Below are 26,311 nucleotides of genomic sequence, written 5' to 3'. Positions count from 1 at the left end.
AACAATAAAAGATTAAAAAAGTAATCTTAAAAACAAAAATGAAAAGATAATTATTTTTTTATGAACAAGGAAGAAGATCGAGCAAATACAAATTCAGAGAGAGAGAGAGAGAGAGAGAGAGAGAGAGAGAGAGAGAGAGAGAGAGAGAGAGAGAGAGAGAGAGAGAGAGAGAGAGAATGCCTCCTACTCTACTAACTTTCTATACAGTAAACATTAAACTATCCTTTGTGAGTGGACAGCTGATATGTTACATCCACAAACACACTGTACAATGGTTCATAGAGGGAAAGCTCTCAGCACACCCTGGTCATTAGCCCCTCTATACCAGCACACATTTTTACCTTGAGATTTGTGTATGATTAGACCATTTTATTGACTATGAGAAGGGTCTATGGAGGTCAGAAAATTAATGGGCACAGTCTTCACTATTTTAAGATTGAGTTTGTGTATGATTAGACCATTTTTGTTGACATTAGGAAGGGTCTATGGATGTCAGAAGATTAATGGGCACAGTCTTCACTATTTTAAGATTGAGTTTTGGGTGTGATTAGACCATTTTGTTGACATTAGGAAGGGTCTATGGATGTCAGAAGATTAATGGCCACAGTCTTCACTATTTTAAGATTGAGTTTTGGGTGTGATTAGACCATTTTGTTGACATTAGGAAGGGTCTATGGAGGTCAGAAGACTAATGGCCACTGTCTTCACTATTCTAGCCCTCACATAAGTTTCTAAAGCTGTATGAAATCACCAAATAGTTACCAGAATGAATATACAAACATGTTATGGTACTGAAGGAATTATACGGAAGTCAAATGGCAACACATCATTTTTATTAAGTTTCTCCTGTGTTTAGTCTAGAGTTAAGTTTGTGATATGACTCCCTGCTAAATTAAAGGTTATTTATGTATTTAAACCTCTATTATAAACTCTCCAATAGTTAAATCTGATCTATCTTATCATAACATATTACTTTAACTGTTCTTATGTTATCCATCTTCATCATAGTCCTAACCTAACCTAACCTAACCTAACCTAACCTACCCTAGTAAAGTCTTGTATACTTTATCCTAACCTCCATTATTAACTCTTCTCATGTTAGCTATCTTCATCTAAACACTAACCTAACATCTACAATTATCACCATTATTATCTCTAGTTCCGAGCCACCACCATCACCACCACCACCATCACCCCAATTACCACCACTACCATCATCATTTTCATGTTTCCGAGCCACCATCATCACCACCAACACCATTACCCCAATTATCACCAGTTCTGAGTCACCACCATCATCAGATTTTACTACACCACAATCATCATCATCACCATTATTATCTCCAGTTCCGAGCCACCACCATCATCAGATTTAGCCACACATAATCTATTATCACCCTTATAATCTCTAATTTTGATACACCACCACCACAGCCACCACCACCATTAGATTGAACCACACCTAAGCTATTATCACCCTTATCATCACCAGTTCCAAACCACCACCACAACCACTACTACCTTCAGATTCATCCACACCACTACCACCACCACTATTATCATCAGTTCCGAGCCACCACCACCACCACCACTAAATCAATGACCAGGGGCAGCCGAGGAGGACAAAACAAAACAAAGCAGGTAATTTTGTGTCTGTTTAGCTGTCATTCCTGCGTCCAAACACGACAATTTTGCTCGTAATAAATAAACATCCTTTTGGTCTAAATGAATCAGGTCTGGGGTCTATTTTCAGCCTGCCAATATTTACCAGCTTAATTAACCAAGAGAGACGTGTGTGTGTGTGTGTGTGTGTGTGTGTGTGTGTGTGTGTGTGTGTGTGTGTGTGTGTGTGTGTGTGTGTGTGTGTGTGTGAATCTTTCTATTGGTCGACGTGACGTTCAGATAAAGAATTGCTTGCACTATTTGTATTACTATTATTATTTCTGCTAGTTTATTATTACTACTACTATTACTATCAAATTGTGCAATGTTTATATAAAAAAGCTGACTACTATTTTAATGGAGAGAGAGAGAGAGAGAGAGAGAGAGAGAGAGAGAGAGAGAGAGAGAGAGAGAGAGAGAGAGAGAGAGAGAGGAGGAGAGGAGAGGAGAGGAGAGGAGAGAGAGAGAGGAGAGGAGAGAGAGGAGAGGAGAGAGAGAGAGAGAGAGAGAGAGAGAGAGGAGAGGAGAGGAGAGGAGAGGAGAGGAGAGGAAGAGAAGAAAAGAAAAGGAGAACAGAAGAGAGAGAGAGAGAGAGAGAAAAGAGAAAAAAACTAAATCTGAACACAAAAATTACCAAAAAACGAAACAAAAAAGTGACAGTGACAACAACAACAGCAGCAACATCAACAACAACAACAACAACAACAGCACACTCATTACAACACATGTGCATCTCTGTGTCTGTCTTGGCTTGCCGGCCCCACACGTGCAAGAGCCAAAGAGAACATAGTACACTTGTATATACGTACGTAGGTGAGCGAATTTATCTGAGGACCTAAAGCCGACTGGGGGAGAGAGAGAGAGAGAGAGAGAGAGAGAGAGAGAGAGAGAGAGAGAGAGAGAGAGAGAGAGAGAGAGAGAGAGAGAGAGAGAGAGATATGAATAGTTTGTTGCATCTCCCTGCTTTTTTTTTCTCTTTTTCTCTCTCCATAGAAGGCTGTTGGGAATGTTTAGGCCATTTATGTATATATGACTATGTATATTACTTTCTCTCTCTCTCTCTCTCTCTCTCTCTCTCTCTCTCTCTCTCTCTCTCTCTCTATCCTGATTTCATTTCACACACACACACACACACACACACACACACACACACACACACACACACACACACACACACACACACACACACACAAAGCACTAATCTATAATAAGCAATACACAAACACTACATCATTATTACACAGAGAGCATGAACATTTTCTTTATCACCTAAACACACACAAACACATGCTCCCTCATCACACACCACTAACAGATTTCAACAGCAAGCTTCACAATATAAAGCCACAAACACATACACAAACTCACTTCCCTCATTTCAAACAGCCCCAAATGCACCTTTTCCATGTACCATCACTCATGCACACAGGCACCCACTAATACACCCTAAAGACACTATATATCTTGTAGCATCAACTATTTCCCACATTCAAACAACACACACACACACACACACACACACACACACATCTACCTTAAACTATTACTACACTACCACACAAACTTACTCCTTACATTAGCACAACAAACCACACACACTCACACACTCACACACACACACAAACATAGCACAAGACAGACATCTACCTTAGACTATCAAAATTGCCATAAACTCCACTCTTGCACCTGAACAAACACACACACACCTACACATACACCTGCAGTACACCCCAGTCTCCCTCCAACACTCAAGACACAGTGCATATCCCCAGCTGGCCATAACACAACAAGCAAAGGAGGGAAGGGGACATGTAGCTTACCTCCCACTGCATCCAGCATCCTGTAGAACCTGTACTCAAGGTGGAGCTGAGGTGCCTTGGCTTTGATGGGTTCCTGTGGGAGAGACAAGGATGGTACATTAGCTCAGAGGGTAGCAAAAGAACTCGGATACCAACGCACGCACACGTACACACACATTTCCACTGTCCTCTTCCCTCAACCTGAAAGCCTTGTAACTACTAAGAACCAAACACAAGCAAGTAATAAAACAACACACACACACACAGGGTCAGGTATTGGTGGCCCTGGAGATGAATACTGATCCTCCAGTACCCAGGGCCACTCACACACCACCTAAATGCCTAGATAACCTGTTGGCATGACTCGGAGTGCTTACCGGGAACAAGGTCACTAGGAATGGAATGGTAGGGTGGAAAGGATTGTCAAGTAAATGTTTAGAGAGATTCATATTGCCTACATTTATCCAAGAAGTATAAAAGGTTACAAGAAAATGGGTAGAGGGAGAGATTGTATTAATGAGGAGAGAGATTGTAGAAATGGGACAGGGAAGAGCTTGTAAGTAAATGTCCAAATAATTCATAGCACTTAAATATAACAAGGAAAACTCACATGTCACTAGGATGTGGGGATGGGGAGAGATTGTAGAAACACAGAGATGGGGAGGGGAGAGATTGTAGAAATGGGGCAAGGAAGTAAGTAAGTAAATTCAAAGGACCTAAATTCAACCAAAGAAACTGACAACAATATAAAGGTCACTAGGAAATAGGGAGAGGGAGAGATTGTAGAAATAGAGATGCGGCAAAGAAAGATGTAAATAAATGTCTAATGATTCAGTACCTCAATTTAACTGGGAAAACTGACAAGAACACAAGAACCACTCGGAATTGGGAAGAAGGAGAGAGTGTAGAAATAGAGAAGAAGGGAGAAATTATAGAAACAGAGAGATGGAGAGGGGAGAGACAGGAAGAAGGAGAGAGTGTAGAAATAGAGAAGAAGGGAGAAATTATAGAAACAGAGAGATGGGGAGGGGAGAGACGGGAAGAAGGAGAGAGTGTAGAAATAGAGAAGGGAGAAATTATAGAAACAGGGAGATGGGGAGGGGAGAGACTGTCGGTAAATGCTTAGAATAATAATCATTGGACATAAACTTAACCAAGAAAAACTCACAAGAATAAATGGTCACTAGGAAATGGGAAGAGGGAGAGATTGTAGAAATGGGGAGATTGTAGAAATGGGGAGATGGGGAGGGGAGAGATTGTAGAAATGGGGAGATGGGGAGGGGAGAGATTGTAGAAATGGGGAGGGAGATTGTAGAAATGGGGAGAGATGGGGAGGGGAGAGATTGTAGAAATGGGAGAGATGGGAAGAGGAGAGATTGTAGAAATGGGGAGAGATGGGGAGGGGTGAGATTGTAGAAATGGGGAGAGATGGGAAGAGGAGAGATTGTAGAAATGAGGAGAGATGGGAAGATTGTAGAGATTGTAGAAATGGGGAGAGGAGATTGTAGAAATGGGGTGAGATGGGGATGGGAGATTGTAGAAATGGGGAGATGGGAAGAGGGAGAAATTGTAGAAATGGGGAGGGAAGATTGTAGAAATGGGGAGATGGGGAGGGGAGAGATTGTAGAAATGGGGAGAGATGGGGAGGGGAGAGATTGTAGAAATGGGGAGATGGGGAGGGAATTGTAGAAATGGGGTGAGATGGGGAGGGGTGAGATTGTAGAAATGGGGAGAAATGGGAAGAGGGAGATTGAAGAAAAGGGGAGAGATGGGGATGGTAGATTGTAGAAATGGGAAGAGATGGGGAGGGAAGAGATTGTAGAAATGGGAAGAGATGGGGAGGGGAGAGATTGTAGAAATGGGGAGAGATGGGGAGGGAGATTGTAGAAATGGGGAGAGATTGTAGAAATGGGGAGAAATGGGAAGAGGGAGAGATTGTAGAGATGGGGAGGGGAGATTGCAGAAATGGGGAGAGATGGGAAGAGGGAGAGATTGTAGAGATGGGGAGGGGAGATTGTAGAAATGGGGAGAGATGGGAGGAGGGAGAAATGGGGTGAGATGGGGAGGAGATTGTAGAAATGGGGAGAGATGGGGAGGAGATTGTAGAAATGGGGTGAGATGGGGAGGGGTGAGATTGTAGAAATGGGAAGAGATGGGGAGGAGAGATTGTAGAAATGGGGAGAGATGGGAAGAGGGAGAGATTGTAGAAATGGGGAGATGGGGAGGGTGAGATTATAGAAATGGGAAGAGATGGGGAGGGGAGAGATTGTAGAAATGGGGATGAGATAAATTGTAAGTGTCTAGTGATTCTTAGTACCTCAATTTAATCTAGAAAACTCGCAAGAAAATAAAGGTCACTAGACATTTAACCCTTTCTATGGAACCTCTAGGGGGACTGGCAATGAAGTGGCCTTTTTTAATTTATCTATTTATCTATTTTGTTTGTTGTCCTTCGCTAGCTGTCACCTCTTACAAAACTAATAATAATACAAAGAAGAGGAAAAGGAGATGGGGGAGAGATTGTAGAAATAGAAAGATGGGGAGGGGAGAGATTGTAAGTAAAAGCACAGAACAATTCCTAGTATGTAGATTTAAACCAAGGAAACTGGAATAAAAACTCAATAATCTGCAGGAAGGCATTAAGTTTACATGCGGCATCCCCTGCAGAAAACACTACCTCTCTTCCTCTCCTTAACCGCTTCAGTACCATGGCACATTTTCATATTTATTCTGCTATTATTTGACAATCTTATGCAGCTTAGAAACTCATGTGGGGATCAAAATTGTGAACACTGCAGCCATCAATCTTCTGACCTCCATAAAGTCTTCCTAATGCAAATGAAATCACCTCATCTTACCTTAAACTCTGGTAAAAATGCATCCCAGTACTGAAGGGGTTAATCTGTACGGGTCACCTAATCACCTACTAAGTCCCTGTAGCAGACGTGGCACTTAACCTCCAACTCTCATTCCCTTCCTCAGTTTGTCTACATCAGTGTTCTTCAGCATTTTTTACTTTTTTTTTTTTTTTTTTTTTTTTTTTTTTTTTTTATCATGACCTAGTTTGATTTTATATACTGTACTTCCTTCATGACCCAGTATGTATATTTCATTGTGCCTTTACACCTATGATATGGATACTAATTCACACACACACACACACACACACACACACACACACACACACACACACACACAGGAACAAAGAAGGGAGAGAGGAGATCTGATACAAGTTTATAAATTGATCAACGGAATGGACCAAGTGGATAATGAGAAACTGATCCTGAGAGAAGAATATGACATTCGAAGCACAAGCATAGTAAAAAGCTGAGAAAGGGAAGATGTCTGAGAGGTGTTAAAAAATATAGTTTCCTGCAAAGATGTATTGAGACGTGGAACAGTTTAAATGAAGAAGTAGTGTCTGCAACGAGTGTGCATACTTTTAAAGTAAGATTGGATAAATGTAGATATGGATACTGGGCCACACGAGCATAAAGCCCAGGCCCTGTAAAACTACAACTAGGTAAATACATGACATTCAAAGCACAAGATCGCATAGTAAAAAGCTGAGAAAGGGAAGATGTCTGAAAGATGTTAAAAAATATAGTTTCCCACAAAGATGTGTTGAGACATGGAACAGTTTGAGTGAGAAAGTGGTGTCAGCAACGAGTGTGCATAGTTTTAAAGAAAAACTGGGTAAGTGTAGATATGGAGACGGGGCCACACGAGCATAAAGCCCAGGCCCTGTAAAACTACAACTAGGTAAACACACACACACACACACACACACACACACACACACACACACACACACACACACACACACACACACACACACACACATTTTTTTGTGTAAGAAGGAAAAACTGGCATAGGGCAACAGAAAGTAAAAATGCCCCACTTAGTTGTCAGCCCCCATGCATTTATCTGTTTGTAATATGGCAACCTATTGAAAAAATAAATAAATAAAAATAAATGAATAAAAAGCTTGCAACCTAGTTATGAATCCCAACCCATTTGCAGAACCTTGTCTACATCACCTAATCATCTCAGCCACTCAGAAAATGGAGCAGCATGCCCACCACCACACACACACCACAGTAACAGAGGTAGGTATTTGCTTACTGGGTTGGCACGACCATAAGAAAATGAGTGAAGCTGCAAGAGGCCTACATGAGGCAGTCCCTGTATGAGCAAAGCTACTTAATTCCATCTATCATCCTCATCCATATGATCTAATCTTCTTTTAACCCATTTAGTACTGAGACATATTTTTACCTTAATTTTGGGTAAGATTAGCCAATTTTTATTTGCAATAGGAAGGTCTATGGAGGTCAGAAGATTAATGGCCTGAGTCTTTACTATTTCAATCCCCACACAAGTTTCTGAAGCTGTGTAAAATCACCAAATAGAAACTAGAATGAATATGAAAATGCAGCATGGTACTGTGAGGGTTAAAGCTCCCTATTGACTCAGCACTGACAACATCACTGCTGAGTCTGTTCCATTGTACTAGTGGAGTAGAAGACTGGGAGGCAATACTAATGCATCAGATGTCTGTGTAAATGAACACTCCTCGCAATGTGTATGTATTTGTAGAGCTGCTGGTGAGTGAGTGAGTGAGTGAATGAGTGAGACAGACAGACACAGACATACAGACAGACAGCAGTAACACTCACCAGTTTGATGGCAACATGTTCATTATTGTAGAGGTTCTTCCCTGTAAAAAGAAGAGAGAGGACTTTAATTAGACAGAGCACTTTGCATTCTTTATCATTTTTTCCTCACCTCCCTGACACACACAAAAGAACAAAGAGAAACACACACACACACAGAAACAGGCCAGTACAATGCTCATTATGACTCCCTTGACAACACACACACACACACACACACACACTGACTCTCACCCTCCTGCCTGGACAACACAAAAGGAATACGCACACAAAGAAAAAAATAAAATAAATAAATAAAACTAAAATAAAATAAAAATGAATAACACCTCCATTAACACCATCACACACTACACTTTCAAAACAATGCAACACATGATAAGCGAACAGTCCAAGGTGGCAACACTGCAACACTCCACTAATACCAACACCCATTGACCTTCTACATGTAATGCAAACTTTCTGAACCAATACAGGAATGCAGGTGCTCTTAACCCCTTCAGTACTGGGACACACTTTTATCCTGAGATTTGCAGACAATTAGACCATTTTATTGACATTAGGAAGGATCTATGGAGGTCAGAAGATTAAAGGTCACACAGGACACACTTCTACCTTGAGATTTACGGACAATCAGACCATTTTATTGACATTAGGAAGGATCTATGGAGGTCAGAAGATTAATAGCTACAGTCTTCAATTCATAGTCACAGTCTTCACATTTTAATCCCCCACATGAGTTTCTGAAGCTGTATAAAATCATCAAATAGGAACCAGAATGAATGTGAATATGTGTCATGGTACTTAAGAGGTTAAAACGACTAGATTAATCAAAACATGAAGAGCAGGTTTACACTCATTATCATATCATCATCCTCACCTCGACTCTCTGCCTGCTTCTGTATCTTCACCTTCCTGTGACATGAACTCATTTAGGAGGGAGGTTTCAAGGCATTTACCCCTCTCTTTTTTTAACTAACACTCTCTCTCTCTCTCTCTCTCTCTCTCTCTCTCTGGACATACCCGGGAACTGGCATCTCAGTGGACCTTTTTGTTTTATCGTTTTTGTTGTCCTTGGCCAGATTTCCCTTCTTACATAAATGGAAAGGAAAAAAAAGAAAATAAAAATTGTTATCATTCCTTCTAATCACAGAAGAATGACATCAGACTTGTACACATACTGGTTCACATACTTTTAATGGTCTGTTCTATCCACGTATAGAAGCAGAAAACTTACAATAATCATGACTTCAAAACCATTGCTCTCTCTCTCTCTCTCTCTCTCTCTCTGGTGGATGTCACGGATCACCTAGCAACTTGTAAAGAAGCCGAAAGGTCAGTGTGTGCAGTCCAGTGGTGTTGTCTTGGTTACAATTGCTTCCAGTGACAACAAAAGGATGCATTTACGCAACTGCATATACCTCACCTCACTCCAACACACACACACACACACACACACACATACACAGATGCTTTGTCCTATTACGTCTGCATCAGGTTAATTAGCAAGTGGTTTCATTATCTGAGTGTTCTCTATCTGGGTCTGTGTTTCTCTCAATGCCTGGCTGATCTACAAGTGGGAGTGTTGTTGGTATAATAATAATAATAATAATAATAATAATAATAATAATAATAATAATAATAATAATAATAATAATAATATATAATAATAATAATAATAATAATAGTATATAAAGTACATAAGTATATCAAGTAGCATAATGAAGTAAGTAAGAGGCAGGTAAGTAAGTAGATAGGTAAGTAAGTATAGGTAAATATATTAAATAGAAGAATATAGTAAAGAGACAAACCAGTAAAAAAAAAGAAAAAAAAAAAACAATAGCCACATTAAGAAAGAAGGAAGGAAGGAAGGAAGGAAGGAAGGAAGGAGAGAGAGAGAGAGAGAGAGAGAGAGAGAGAGAGAGAGAGAGAGAGAGAGAGAGAGAGAGAGAGAGAGAGAGAGAGAGAGAGAGAGAGAGACAGCTTAACTCACAAGTAACACCACATAAAAACAATCACAAACACCCACCGCTGGCTGTCTCCCACACACACACACACACACACACACACACACAGTCCTTCCCTTGACCCAGGAACAAACAGCACCACTGCGACACATCCACCAGCTTCCACAATCCCTCAGCAAAGGATCTCGTCACTATAAACACTCACTCCACACAGCTACGACTGCCTCACTCAACCACTTCACCACCACCACACATTTCCACATTCATTCTGCGTACTATTCTCAAGAGGTTGTACTAAAAAAAAAATTAACTAATAAATAAAAAAATAAATAAACATATTCCTAGGAGCTGAAAAATAACAAAAAATCTCTCTCTCTCTCTCACAGCCTCACCAAACACCCCATCCCTCTGCCTCGTCCATGACCTTTGGGAGTGCAGTGCTTGGTAACAGCTCACTACTAATGCTGGCACCTCAGGAAGGAAGGAAGGAAGGTATGCCTGCTTCAAGTAGCTAGTGAGTGTTGTTGTTGTTAGTAGTAGTAGTAGTAGTAGTAGTAGTAGTAGTAGTAGTAGTAGTAGTGGTGGTGGTGGTGGTGGTGGTGGTGGTGGTGGTGGTGGTGGTGGTGGTGGTGGTGGTGGTGGTGGTGGTGTAGCAGCAGCAGCAGCAGAAGAAGAAGAAGAAGAAGAAGAAGAAGAAGAAGAAGAAGAAGAAGAAAAAGAAGAAGAAAAAGAAGAAGATAAAGAAGAAGCAGCAGCAGCAGTATTATCAGCAACAATAACACCAACAAACAACTTAATTTACATAGTACCACCACCACAACACAAACACAAACACACACACACACACACCAGGAACAGCCACACAACCTCAACACTCCTATCACCTCTTCATTCATACCCAACATTCCTCTCATTCCTCAACCATGCATATCTGTCACTCCCCTGCATGTCTGTCTGTCTGTCCGTCGCTCCTCATGCCACACATACACAAACACCTATTTTGACCTTCCTCTTCCTCCTCCTCTTCCTTATTCCTGCTTGTCATCACTCCAATCTCTTTCTTTCTTTTTTCTCTTTTAGTTTCCTCGGCAGTGGGTTCTTTAATAAAACCTCTTTGTTATGTTGTATTTAGTGTTTATTCAATGTATTTCCTTCTGTTAATTCTTTTTTTTTTATCTACTTTTATCTTGATTATTCTTTTGTATTTCTTATTCATTGTTCTTTATCTGTATGTTATTTTTTTTTCTTATCTATCGACTTATCTCATCCACCCAGTTCTTTGTCTATCTATTTATTATCTAGTCTTATTTTCATCTAACTATTTATCTCACCAGTATTTATTATCTATTTTTATTTGTATCTAGTTATTTCTCTCATTTATTCTTCCTATTTGTTCAGTTTTTTTTTTCTCCCTATCTATTTTACCTCATCTATTCCCCTTTGTATTCTACTTTACCTCATCTATTCTCCTTTATACTTCTACTTCATCTCATCTAATCACCTCTGCACTTGTCATTCTTTGTTCTTTATCACCATACTTTATCTATTCAGGCATCCAGTTCTCTGAGCATCAAGAGCAGGAAGGGTGGCTGTGTACAATTCAGTGTCAAGTTAATAGTGGCAGGCTGTTTTTAGCTCTGCCCGTGAAATATGCAGTAAATTGAATGACCTTTACTGCACACACACACACACACACACAGACAGACAGACAGACAGACAGACACACACACACACACGCACAATCTGGCAGTGTTTATCTCCTGATCTTTAGTGGGTGAGCCCTGACATTTCAATCTATCAGAGTTCTTCATGTGCCCCTGCCTTCAGTATGCAATTTCCCACGAATTAATCGCTTGGTGTTGCTTGGTCATATAAGGATGGACGGATGGACGGACAGACACACACACACACACACACACACACACACACACACACACACACACACACACACACACACACTAAAAACAAACTGTCACACACTCAAACATTCATTCCCTCACATCTTTCTATTACATCACACACACACACACACACACACACACACACACACACACACACACACACACACACTAAAAACAAACTGTCACACACTCGAACATTCATTCCCTCACATCTTTCTATTACATCACACACACACACACACACACACACACACACACACACACACACACACACACACACACACACACAAAATGACAGCATCCAGGTAGCAAGCATCCTTCTCAGCTGTCTGCCTGTCCCCCTCAGGTAATGATGACAGCTCACCTGGTGGGAATCTTACAGTGAGTCATAGGGGAGGCAGGCAGGCAGGCTGGCAGGTGGTAGTGGTAGTGGTGGTGATGGACTGACCTTCACCACTCTACCTTCCTACCATTCCCCCCTCACACTCCTCTGCACAGCTTCACACTCATGCCTACCCCCCCTACCACCACCACCACCACTACCACTACTATTGCTGCCTCATGTGTCTCCAGTCATGTGTAAAGGTATTAATGTACAGATATCCAGGTACTCTTAACATTGGCTGGTTTGTTATGCTCACACACACACACACACACACACACACACACACACACACACACACACACACACACACACACACACACACAAAATTAGAGACTGAGATATAGAGACAGGACAGCACGACCATAGGCTCCACTGCTGTAAAATACAACTAGGTAAATACACACACACACACACTCTGGCTGACACATAGGCTGACTCAGATTGCCACTATATACACACAAATATGGATAGACACAAGTTTAGCTCCTCCTACTAATGCTATGACTAGGTAATCTTGTACACACACACACACACACACACACAAAGAGAAATCAACACATTTTTCTTTTCCTTTTTATCTATTGCCGCTGTATGACGCAAAGAAAGCACCTTGAACAAAATCTATATGTGTTGTAAACTTGAAGGTCAACACCACTGCTCCTCCTCACACACACACACACACACACACTGCATCTTACATACAATAACAAGGCCCTTCCACAAATATAGTTTAAAAATAATTCCACAAATATCATTCTAGTACTAGGAAAAGTTGCAAGTCCCTGATGATGAAGAGATTAACATGACAGTGACTAAAATGCTTTCTGTTTATACGTGCACTCCAGGAAATGCCTTTCTTCTAAACTAAACGCGGTAAAAATTGACAAGTAAGAAGCAAGATCACCTATTACGACCACAGTGCAATATTCTCTCTCTCTCTCTCTCTCTCTCTCTCTCTCTCTCTCTCTCATAGAAAAATAAAAAGTAACATCACCTTTCACAACCAAACATAGTGCAATATTCTCTCTCTCTCTCTCTCTCTCTCTCTCTCTCTCTCTCTCTCTCTCTCTCTCTCTCATACTCTCTCTCTCTCTCTCTCTCTCTCTCTCATAGAAAAATAATAAGTAACATCACCTTTCACAACCAAACACAGTGCAATATCTCTCTCTCTCTCTCTCTCTCTCTCTCTCTCACACACACACACACACACACACACACACACATGAAGCAACACTCACTCATTCACTCACTGCTAAGTATTCATCTCTTGACACCAACAAGTAACAGGAATGCAAGTTAAGCCAGCTATTACTGTTCATACTACTTAACTTAATCATTCCTGGCAGTTGTAACAAACAAAATTATATTAACACGACTAGTCATCACGGCTATAAAAATGACTTCTCTCTCTCTCTCTCTCTCTCTCTCTCAAGGCTTTCCATAACTTCCAACACTCCTGTAAATCAACTGGTCTATTCCACATCACCCAACAAAACATCTCTTCTTTATCCCATCATTTCCTAAACATCACCCTCTCCTCTCTCTCTCTCTCTCTCTCTCTCTCTCACTTCACCACATTACATAACATCTACCCTCACTGACCCCATCCATCACCAGCACACACCCTGCCATTCCTTGCCCTACCCATCACAACCCAGAGTGCCCAAGTTAGCTTAGTAGGATAGCACACACAGGGCAGGTTAACCTCTTCTATACTGGGACGCATTTTGACCATGATTTTTTGGGTGTGATTTGACGATTTTACTTGCATTATGAAGGATCTATGGAGGTCAAAAGCTTAATAGCCAGTCTTTATCATTCAAATCCCCACATAAGTTTCTGAAGCTGTATAAACTCGCCAAATAGTAACCAGAATGAAGATTAGAAAATGCATCTTGGTAGTGGAAGGCGTTAAGTTAGATAAGGTCTAAGGTCCTCGTCTTAAGCCATTTAAAGTCTCAACACAGCACAGAAAGACTCATCTCAACATAAACCTATTGTCATCTTGTTACTGGACTTTCTTACACTGGCTGGGATGAATAAGATCAGCTATTTGTTATTCTATTTTGGTTCTTGTATTCTCATATTCTGTGCTTCACCTCCATCATTCCAAGTCTTTATTTAAAGTTTACAGGAGGTTTTTGAAGGTGGTTTTTCATGGTTCTAGAGGCAGAGTGACAAGATTTCTATATTGTTAACAGGAGAAACACTCATGAAACCACTGTTAGTCATCTCTGTGGCCCTTGGAAATAGTCATGGTGAGAAAGCAAGGTGTTTCTTAAATATAGTTCTTTGTTTGGTGAGGAGTGTGTGTATTAATGTCTCTTCCTGGTATGTGCAGAGAGAGAATGGTTGTGCTAGAAATGAGGTGAGGTGAAGGTGAGGGGAAGGCTGAAGGAAAAAGGATGTAAGGTAAATGGGAGGTGAGATGAAAGGTCCCATTTGGCTGAAGTGAGACCAGTAAACACAACCAAAACATCAATAACAATCAAACACATTAAATAACCAGTTTTTTTCATCCTTTATACCAAAAAAAAAAAAAAAAAAAAAAAAAAAAAAAAAAAAAAAAAAAACACAAAACAAGTAAGATTAGGTTTAGCTGAAATAAGACCAGTAGAGATAAACAACTAAAAACACCACCATTTAAACACATCACCAATTTTTCTACCCTTTATAGCAACACAACACAACACAACACAAACAAAATTAAGTTTAGCTAAAATAAAGCCAATAGAGATAAACTATGACCAAAAGCACCATTTAAACACATCACCAGTTTTTCTACCCTTTATAGCAACACAAACAGCACAACAGACACAAGTTTCCCTGTTGGTCCCTCTCATTCCACCTCTTTATGTGTGGCAGCCGGCTGACAGGCTAATGGATGTATGGATGGATGGAGGGATCAATACACATAACTCTGTACACTGCGGGGACGTGGCTGGGAGAGGAGAGGAAGGGAGAGAGGGGGAGAGAGGGAGAGAGAGGTAGAGGAAGAGAAGGATAGGAAAGGAAAGGGGAGAGATGAGATGTGACTGTGAGAGGAAGAGAAGAGAGAGTGAGATATGGATAGAAAAGGAGAGGTGGACATGGCTGGGAGAGAAAGAAGAGCAGGAGAGATATTTAGGGAAGGAAAGGTGAAGAGCGAGAGAATGAGAGAGAGAGAGAGAGAGAGAGAGAGAGAGAGAGAGAGAGAGAGAGAGAGAGAGAGAGACTAGGAACAGGTAGGGAGGGAATGGAGGGGATGTGGGGGTGAGGGTATTAATCTGTATGTGTAATGTGACATGGCAATCTACACATGAAGAGCAAAAAACATTGGTAATTGTTGTGGGTTGTTGCCTGTTACATCACACCAGGCCTGCCCACTGTGTCATGTCCTTGCATGATAAACAAATAAACAAAATAGATAAATACTTTTCTAATCCACATAATTAAGTCAATAATTTTCTAACCAGCATAAATAAATAAATGAATACTTTTTCTCACCAGCAAAATTAAATAAATAAATACTTTTCTAAATAACATAAATAAATAAATACTTTTATAACCCGCAAAGTTAAATAAATACTTTTCTAACCCAAAATAAATAAATACTTTTCTAACCAGCAACCTTCTCTAACATAATCCACAGTCAGGAGCGACATCTTTATAAACAAGTCAATTTATGCATTTTACTCTATTTTTTCAACAAGAAGAAAAAAAAAGCAATAAAAAAAAACCCCAGTCAATTCTAATCTAAAACCAAGCACACACACACACACACACACACACACACACACACACACACACACACACACACACACTTGCATGTAAATGAGGCAGTTAATTTTCCATGCATAGGTAATCAAAGTTTTCAAGGAACTACATCACCAACAAGTTTCATTACCAAACTCTGGCTCTGTATCCCTATGACACACTGAACTGGAGGGAGGGAGGGAGGGGGAGAGAGAGAGAGAGAGAGAGAGAGAGAGAGAGAGAGAGAGAGAGAGAGAGAGAGAGAGAGAGAGAGAGAGAGACTCAGAACTTCAACAAAACTATAACTAAACCCAACCTTATCTAACCTCACTATCACTCAACACACACACACATTAATTAACTCATTTATACCTAAAATAAAAAAAAAAAAAATATTAAACCTAACCTAACTAACCTAATTCATCCTTCCCTTCACTATACCTAACCTAACCCAAGCTAACCTAACCAAAACAAGGCTTACCAACCCAAACTAAAAAACCAGGCTTACCAACCCAACCCAAGCTAACCCAACCAAAAAAACAAGCATCACCAACCTAACCTAACCTAACCAAAACAAGGCCTACCAATCAACCAACCCCACCCAAGCTAACCTAACCTAACCTAAATAAAAAAAAAAAAATTTACCAACCTACCCTACCCTAACCTAACCAAAACAAGGCTTACCAACCCAACCTAACCAAAACAAGTATTACCAACCTAACCTAACCAAAACAAGGCCTGCCAACCAACCCAACCCAAGCTAATCTAACCACAACAAGGCTTACCAACCTAACCTAACCTAACCAAATCAAATCAAGGCTTACCAACCCAACCTAACCTAACTAAAACACAAGACTTACCAACCCAACCTAACCTAACTGAAACACAAGACTTACCAACCTAACCTAACCAAAACAAAGCCTGCCAATCCAGCTAGTACATTCTCAGGGGCAGCAGTGTTAGCCTGAAACCTGAAACGTAGCAGCACAAATGTCACACTGTCGCCTTTTCCTTGCGTCACTGATAAGGGTTCTGAGAGGTGGTGGTGGTGGTGGTGGAGGTGGTGGAAGGTCGTTTTTCTAAGTAATGCATGACGTTCGAATTATTTGGTGTGTGTGTGTGTGTGTGTGTGTGTGTGTTTCACTGTTTTGATCTGCTGCAGTCTCTGACGAGACAGCCAGACGTTACCCTACGGAACGAGCTCAGAGTTCATTATTTCCGATCTTCGGATAGGTCTGAGACCAGGCACACACCACACACCGGGACAACAAGGTCACAACTCCTCGATTTACATCCCGTACCTACTCACTGCTAGGTGAACACCACCTACACGTCAAAGGAGACACACCCAAATATCTCCAGCCGGCCGGGGAATCGAACCCCGGTCCTCTGGCTTGTGAAGCCAGCGCTCTAACCACTGAGCTACCGGGCGTGTGTGTGTGTGTGTGTGTGTGTGATGAAAGAAAAGGAAAAAAAAAAGGAAAAACAAAAAGGAGAGCAAGAAGGAAAGATTTGATAATGTGCGTCACGTGATAACAATATACAAATATCGCTGGAGAGAGAGAGAGAGAGAGAGAGAGAGAGAGAGAGAGAGAGAGAGAGAGAGAATTACAACACAAAAATACCTTCTAGCAATCAAAACGCACCAAAACACCACCGACAGAACCGCTCATACCCAACACAACCTGGTAACACTGGCCTCGAGTTGGCAGTAGTGCAAGGATACAAGACCGGCCCTGCATCCAAGCATTTCCCGGACATAATAACAAACAAACTTGTCCCTTCACACTCTGCTGCTATATTTTCTGCTTCTTCCCTTTTTCAACCATAAGTGGATGTGTTAAATGCTGAGATAGACATAAGAAGGAGTTTTTGCGGTATTATAGCATTTTATTACTATTTTTAACCCCTTCAGTACCATGACATGTTTTCATATTCATTCTGCTTGCTATCTAGTGATTTTTTTTACAGCTTCGGAAACTGATGTGGGGGATTACAATAGTGAAGACTCTGGCCGTTAATCTTCTGACCTCCATAGACCCTTCCTAATGTCAATAAAATCGTCTAATTGTACACAAATCTCAGGGTAAAAATGCATCCCAGTACTGAAGGGGTTAAGGAACATTGATTGATGGTAGGGAGGGAAGGAAAGGAAAGGAAGGAAAAGGCAGGCAGGCAGGCAGGCAGGCAGGCAGGCAGGCAGGCAGGCAGGAAGGAAGGAAGGAAGGAAGGAAGGAAGGAAGGAAGGAAGGAAGGAAGGAAGGAAAGAAAGAAAGAAAGAAAGAAAGAAAGAAGTAAGTATGTTGGTGTTCTTTTTTGTTTTCTACGCCTCCCGTCTTTGTATTAATTCAAAAAGTGACATAATATATCTCTTCACTCACCTACAAAAATATTCTCCAAAGACATGTATATATTCAAAATCATTCCTATCATTTATTATTCTTACCTTTTCCTCCTCTGTACAGCTCAAAACACTTACTTCACCACTATCTTATCTCTCCTTCCACAATCTATCTCTATCTCAACTTCTCATCTCTTTCTTACTTTCATATCACCACCTAATCCATTCCTACCTTGCTTTATGGCAGTCTGATGTAACAATTCTAAAGGCCTATATCTAAAATAAAACGTGTATATTCTGATTTCTCGCTTCTGACACTCCCTATTATTTCTCATCTTTTTCTTACTCTCATATTAGCTAATCCATTCCTACCTTGCTTTATGGCAGTCCGACGTAACAATTTTAAAGGCCCATATCTAAAAAAAAAGGTGTGTATTCTGATTTCTCACTTCTGACACTCCCTATTACTTCTCATCTTTTTCTTACTCTAATATCATCCAATCCATTCCTACCTGGCTCTATGGCACACCCTTGACTACACACATATACTAATTAACTTTACAACATATTCTCATTTCTCCTTCATTCCACCAATAACGAAACTCACACATCCTTCACAGCATTCCACTCTTCATTCCAGCCAAGCATAGGACACAGACACACAGACACACACACACACACATACTTGATAGCCGAAAGGATTACCCACATCATCTCAGCCCTTCCCAAGCCCAGCCATCCTTACTCAACATCCCTTAGCTTCATAATCTTACTTAATGCAGCTGTAACTTGCAACTTTTCAACACTGTGCCGCTCTCCTAATCCCTCTCTCCCTGCCCCCACCCCGGCCTCTCCTCTGAGCCTTAATACTTAGCACACACACATTTTCCCTCAGTTTTATGGGTCTTATGTGCCTTTCTTGTCATGAGAGATGTGTTAGAGTCTATTTAATGGAGTGACAACTTCATATATCTAGTATTGTGTATTAATCTATAACCTAACATTTCTTAACCCTTTCAGTACTGGGACACAATTTTTACCTTGAGTTCAGGTATGATTAGATCTTTTTTATGGCATTAGGAAGGGTCTATGGAGGTCAGAAGATTCATGGCCACAGTCTTTATCATTTTAATCCTGTCTTAAGTTTCTGAATCTGTTTAATATCACCAAATAGTAAGCAGAATGAATATGGACAAGTATCATTGTACTGAAGGGATTAATCTAGAGCCATGTCTTAATCTGTATATAATCTAACCTAACCTTGATCTAGTACTGTTTTGATATGTCTATATACCAAATTTTACCTTTCTTAATGTAATACTGTGCTTTAATCTATATACAGCCTTACCTAACCTTGCCTTTCTTAATATAATACTGTTTTAATGTTCTACAACCTAACCTAACCTAACCTAACCTCACCACATCTTTACCAATATAGCAGTGCATTTTATCTATCTATATACAACCTAACCTCACCTAAATTTACCTTTCTTAATCTAGTACTGTTTTAATCTGTATATAACTTAACCTCATCTTTACCTATTATAGTAGTTAGTGTTTTAATCTATCTTTATACAACCTAACCTAACCTAACTTAACTTCATCTTTACCTATTGTGTTTTAATCTATCTATATACAACCTAACCTAAACTTACCTTTCTTAACCCCTTCAATACTGAGACACATTTTTTACCTTGATTTTTTTGACGTACTGTTAGACGATTTTATTGGCATCAGAAACTGTCTGTGGTGGTCAAAAGATTAGTGGCCAGAGTCTTTACTATTCTAATCCTAATCCTGTATGAAATCGCCAAAATAGTAACCAGAATGAATATGAAAATGCGTCATGGTACTGAAATAGTTAACCCCTTCAGTACCATGATGTGTTAGAAGCAGACAAATGACCATGATGTGTTTCCCTATTCACTCTGAACACTATTTGGTGAGTTTATACAGCTTCAGAAACTCAAATGGGGGATTCAAATAGTGAAGACTGAGCCCATTAATCTTCTGACCACCATAAACCCCTCATAAAGTCAACGAAATGCTCTAATTGTACATAAACTTCAAGGTAAAAATGTGTTCCAGAATTTAATTGCTTACTGTTTGTTGATTTCATAGAGCTTCAGAAACTCATATGGGGCTTAAAATAGTGAAGACTGGCCATTAATCTTCTGACCTCCATAGACCCTTCCTAATGTCAACAAAATGGTCTAATCATACACAAATCTCAAGGTAAAAATGTGTCCCAGTATTGAAAAGGCTAATCTAGTATACTTTGTTTTAATCTGTATAGTACATCCTAACTAAACCTAACTTTATTACTACCACTACTACTACTACTTTGACTACTACTACCACCATTACTACTATTACCATTACTACTATTACAACAACAACAACAACAACAACAACTACTACTAGTACCACTACCACCACCATTACTACTATTACAACAACAATAACAACAACAACAACAACAACTACTACCACCACCACCATTACTACCACACTACACACACTTCAAGGCGCCAAAGTGTGTCAGCCTGACGCAGCACGGATAACAGGCATTGCTGTGTGACGCCCCCTGTCAGTCAAGGTGTGGTAATTGACTTTTAACTGCTGCTGCGTGTGTTTTTTGCTGGACAGTGACGGGTGTATTGGGGGCAGTGACATTGTGTATTTTTTAGGTGGTCAAGTAGTAGTAGTAGTAGTAGTAGTAGTAGTAGTAGTAGTAGTAGTAGTAGTAGTAGTAGTAGTAGTAGTAGTAGTAGTAGTAGTAGTAGTAGTAGTAGTAGTAGTAGTAGTAGTAGTGGTGTTGGTGTTGGTGGTGGTGGGAGGAGGAGAAAATATCCAAAAAGACAAGAAAAAGAGAATAATGAATAAGAAGAAAGGTGAAACAGAAGGGAAAAAGAGAGAGAGAGAGAGAGAGAGAGAGAGAGAGAGAGAGAGAGAGAGAGAGAGAGAGAGAGAGAGAGAGAGAGAGAGAGAGAGAGAGAAACAAGATGACATCAATGGAAAAAGAAAAAAAAAGGAAAAAGGAAGAATAGGAAGAAAAGAAGAATATGAGAAAAGGAAACAGAAAAGGAGATATTGTAAAAAAAGAAAATGAGAACATCAAGAACTAAGAAAACAAAAATAGAAAAAAATCAGAGAAAAGGAAAGAAGAAGAAGAAGAAGAAGAAGAAGAAGAAGAAGAAGAAGAAGAAGAAGAAGAAGAAGGAGGAGGAGGAGGAGGAAAAGAGGAAACATACAATACCTTGAAATCAACAGCACCATAACACACACACACACACACACACACACACACACACACACACACAGAGCACATATCACTCTCTCCCTATCTATTTCCTGGATATACCACAACCACCACCACCACCACCACCACCACATAAACCAGAGGCAAAGACAAGGCAAGGCATAGAACACAAACACACACACACACACACACATGGGGAGGGCATGATAAGCAAGGAAAGGATAAGATAGCATGATATTGAGGAGGAGGAGGAGTGGAGATGCTGGAAGAACAAGAATAAGAAGAATAAAAAGAAGAGGAAGAAGAAGAAGAGGAGGAAGAGGAGAAAGTACATGTAAGACCAGGAATATATTGAGATCTTTTAGGCCTAAACTAGAAACAAATAAGCCCACATACAAAAAAAAAAATAATAATAATAATAACAATAAATAAATAAAAAAAAAAAAATAATAATAATAAAAAAAAAAAGTGACAAGCTACATAGTGAAAACACAGCACACTTTTTTGAATGAATGAATGTTGTATGAAAGAAAAAAAAAAAAAAATAAATAAATAAGAGAAAGCTACAATCTACAAAACACAAGTCACCCACAGCTATCAATATCTCTGTGGTAGACTATTCAAACAGTGTATTAACCCCTTCAATACTGGGACACATTTTTACCTTGAGGTTTGTGCACGATTACACCATTTTATTGACATTAGGACGGTCTATGGTGGCCAGAAGATTAATGGCCACGGTCTTCACTATTTTAATCCCCACCATAAGTTTCTGAAGCTGTATAAAATCACCAAATAGTAACTAGAAGGAATATGAAAACGCGTCATATTACTGAAGGGATTAAAATGAAGCGTTAGATGCTGCCAGTCATGATGAGACAAAAACAGTGACCAAAGTGTGTTAGTAAGGGAAGAGAGTGGCACATCTGTTAAAGGTGAGGGGACGTAACACTAGTACAGCTGATCAATTACAGGAGCAACGATTCAACTCGTCCTCAGTGGGTTAAGAATGGGAGAAAATGTAACTAGGGTATTAAAAAAGGGTATTTATCTTTGCTGTATGTCAAATATGAATGGATCTATACAGTGAGAGGCTGATTAATTGAGAGCGCTAATTTAACACTTTCTGACAATTGAGTTTAAGAATGGGAGAAAATGTAACTAGGGTATTAAAAAAGGGTATTTATCTTTGCTGTGGGGTGAAAGATGAAGGGATCTATACAATAAAAGGCTGATCAAATATAGGACCTCTGATTCAACATGTCCTGATAATTGGGTTAAGAATGAGAGAAAATGTTAGGATATAAAAATGTGGTGTTGTCTTTGCTGTGTGAAATATGAAGAGATCTATTAAGAAAGAGGCTGATTAGGAGCTCAAATACAACACTTCATGCTAATTGTGTAAGAATGGGACAAAATGTAACTAAGGTATTAAAAAGTGCATTTGTCTTTGCTGTATGTGAAATATGAAGGGATCTATACAGTGACAGGTTGATTAATTAAGAGCGCTAATTTAACACGTCCTCATTGGGTTAAGAATGAAGAAAATGTAACTAGGGTATTAAAAAGGGTATTCATCTTTGCTGTGGGTGAAATATAAAGGGCCCCTATAAAAAGAGCAACAGATTAATTACAGGAGCTCCCATTTAACATTTTCTATAAAGGATCAATAAAGTGAGAGGTTGATTAACAGCTGATGCAACACTTCCTGATAATTTAGTTAAGAATGGGAGAAAGTGTAACACGAGTATTAAAAACTGGAGTGGTATATGTTGTATGTGAAAGATAAAAGGCTCTTATCTATAACGTGATGTTTGTTTATGATGAGTGATGTTCAGATAGGTTAGATAAGGTTAGGTTTGGGTACAGTAGTGATTCTCTCTCTCTCTCTCTCTCTCTCTTCCTTTCATTCCTGGTCCAGCCTGAGAGCTCTGCAGGCCACATTCTGATGGGAAGCCACACCCCATAAAGGTGACCACTCCCTTTAACACATCCCTCAATAAACATGAGGGAAAAACACAAAACACACACACCAACATTCAACAAGCCTTACCCAACACACCACACCCTAACACAACCTGCTCAACCTTACACTATACAACCTTTCCTTAATCCCTTCAGTGCCATGACACATTTCCATATTTTTTTTGCTTACTATTTAGCAATTTTATACAGCTTCAAAAACTTATGTAAGGAATTTAAATAGTGAAGACTGGCCATTTTTCTTCTGCCCTCCATAGACCCTTCCTAATGTCAATAGAATGGTGTAATTGTACATAAATTTCAAGGTAAAAATGGGTCCCAGTATTGAAGAGGTTAATCCTAATCTAATGAAGATGAAAGGTAACTAAATTTTCTATAAAAACACACACACCAACATTAAACATACCTTACCCAACACACCACACCCTAACACAACCTGCTCAGAGTTACACCAATACAACCTTTCCTTATTTCTAACCTAATGAAGATCCAAGATAACTAAATTTTCTCTTCTTATTCTAACTTTAACCAACCTATTTGAATTTGAAACCTAACCAAACCTGTGTGTGTGTGTGTGTGTGTGTGTGTGTGTGTGTGTGTATCTACCTAGTTGTATTTACCTAGTTGTAGTTTTACAGGGCCTGGGCTTTATGCTCATGTGGTGCCGTCTCCATATCTACACATATCCAATTTTTCTTTAAAACTATGCACACTCTTTGCTGACACCATTTCCTCACTCAAACTGTTCCAAGTCTCAACACATCTTTGCAGGAAACTAAATTTTTTAACATCTCTCAGACATCTTCCCTTCCTCAGTTTCTTACTATGTGATCTTGTGCTTCTAATGTCATATTCTTCTCTCAGGATTAGTTTCTCATTGTGTGTGTGTGTGTGTGTGTGTGTGTGTGTGTGTGTGTGTGTGTGTGTGTGTGTGTGTGTGTGTGTGTGTGTGTGTGTGTTCTTAGCCTCTTCAGTACTAGGACATACTTTTACCTTGAGTTTTGGGTATGATTAGATAATCTTATTTATATTATGAAGAGTCTATGTAGGTCAGAGGATTGATGGCCACAACCTTCACTATTTCAATTCTCACACAAGTTCCTGAAGCTGTACAAACCACTAAATAGTAAGCAGAATGAATATGGAAATGCACCATGGTACTGAAGGCAATACGTGCATTATTACAGAACTGAGTCAAGCTAGTTATATTGCATTTTTTTAGTTAATTTGCCATGTTCATCTCTAAAACTATGAATACACCTTTGTAAATGATAAAAGGTGTATGTGTGCGTGTTTCTTGAATTATTACAAGGTTAAGTCAAGCTAGGTATGCCATATCATTTAGTTAATCCATTACAATTATCTCTAAAACTGAATATTCATTACACACACACACACACACACACACACACACACACACAGTTAGTCAGTCAAAGCATTTTCCTATCACATTGCCCTGTCATAAAAGCAATTTCCACACCTTTCTTTGCTCTCTTTCTGTAAACTTCTTACGGACTCTTAGAATTAATTGCTACGGCACCACAGAATCATAACACCAATCTTCTCTTTTCCTTCTCACACAACTTCTTAGAAAATGACTTGATGGTGTTTGGCAAGACTGTGTGTGTGTGTGTGTGTGTGTGTGTGTGTGTGTGTGTGTGTGTGTGTGTGTGTGTGTGTGTGTGTGTGTGAGCTAGCCTGACCTTGACAAGAAACACATGCTCTTACACTCCACCTGAGCAGCTGAGCACCACCACACAGGTACGCAGCACAGGTGTCTGGTAGGACCCTCCTCCTTGGCCTGCCTCTCAGTGACATGTGTGGCTAAGTAAACGTATTTCACCCCAATTAAATGTTACCATCTCATTTACCCTTTGAAAATATTGACACTCTCTCTCTCTCTCTCTCTCTCTCTCTCTCTCTCTTAGACCTAACTACATAAATCTAATTTTCTTATCAGTTCACCCTCTTGTCACTCCATCTCTTACCTAATCTGACCCAATATCTAAACTTTTACAATAACCTTTCAAAATTGATACATAAACTTTCAAAATAATTCATCCTTTCTCTCTTTTTTACTGTCTAACTTAATTAATAATACATAAACTTTCAAAATAATTCACTCTAAATCATTCACCTAACATGACTGAATATGCAAACTTCTCAAAATAATCCTCCCCAATGAGAAACACAACACACACACACACACACACACACACACACACACACACACACACACACCAACACAACACAAATCATTCACCAAGTTGCTAATAAACACAAAAACTTCATCTGAATAACCTGACCATCAAAAAAAACATTAAAAAAAGACAATATCACACACCCACAACAAACAAAACACAAAACACATTCACTCGTCTATTAACACTACCATGAATTTACTTTGCCTTATAATTGCAACTAAAAATACCTCACATCAGCATTACTCTCTCTCTCTCTCTCTCTCTCTCTCTCAGTGCACAGGCAAGACAGAACTGAGCATAATTTGGAAGCCCAGCAAGTGAGGGAGAGGTGAGGCAAAGTTCTCTAATGTACAATACCTCTCAGATGACACAGAGACATAGACAGCCTTCCCCAAATAT

At 39.7% G+C, this 26,311-nt stretch overlaps 1 protein-coding gene across 4 annotated transcripts in view; it reads right to left on the bottom strand.

Moving 5' to 3' along the window:
• LOC123501619 (casein kinase I-like) overlaps nucleotides 1–26,311 on the bottom strand; it is a 78,931-nt gene that overhangs the window by 41,199 nt on the left and 11,421 nt on the right. For all 4 annotated transcript variants that reach the window (XM_045250573.1, XM_045250572.1, XM_045250571.1 and 1 more), the window contains exons 2-3: nucleotides 8,141–8,181; nucleotides 3,483–3,555 (exon numbers count right to left, since the gene is read on the bottom strand). In XM_045250573.1, the coding sequence (XP_045106508.1) occupies nucleotides 3,483–3,555; nucleotides 8,141–8,181 (114 nt within the window). The remainder of the gene's footprint in view (nucleotides 1–3,482; nucleotides 3,556–8,140; nucleotides 8,182–26,311) is intronic.

The sequence above is a fragment of the Portunus trituberculatus genome, chromosome 9, assembly GCF_017591435.1.
Source record: "Portunus trituberculatus isolate SZX2019 chromosome 9, ASM1759143v1, whole genome shotgun sequence".
In the NCBI taxonomy this organism is placed as follows: domain Eukaryota; kingdom Metazoa; phylum Arthropoda; class Malacostraca; order Decapoda; family Portunidae; genus Portunus; species Portunus trituberculatus.
Note: the sequence above shows the minus strand (reverse complement) of the source record. Positions and strands in the feature narration are given on the sequence as shown.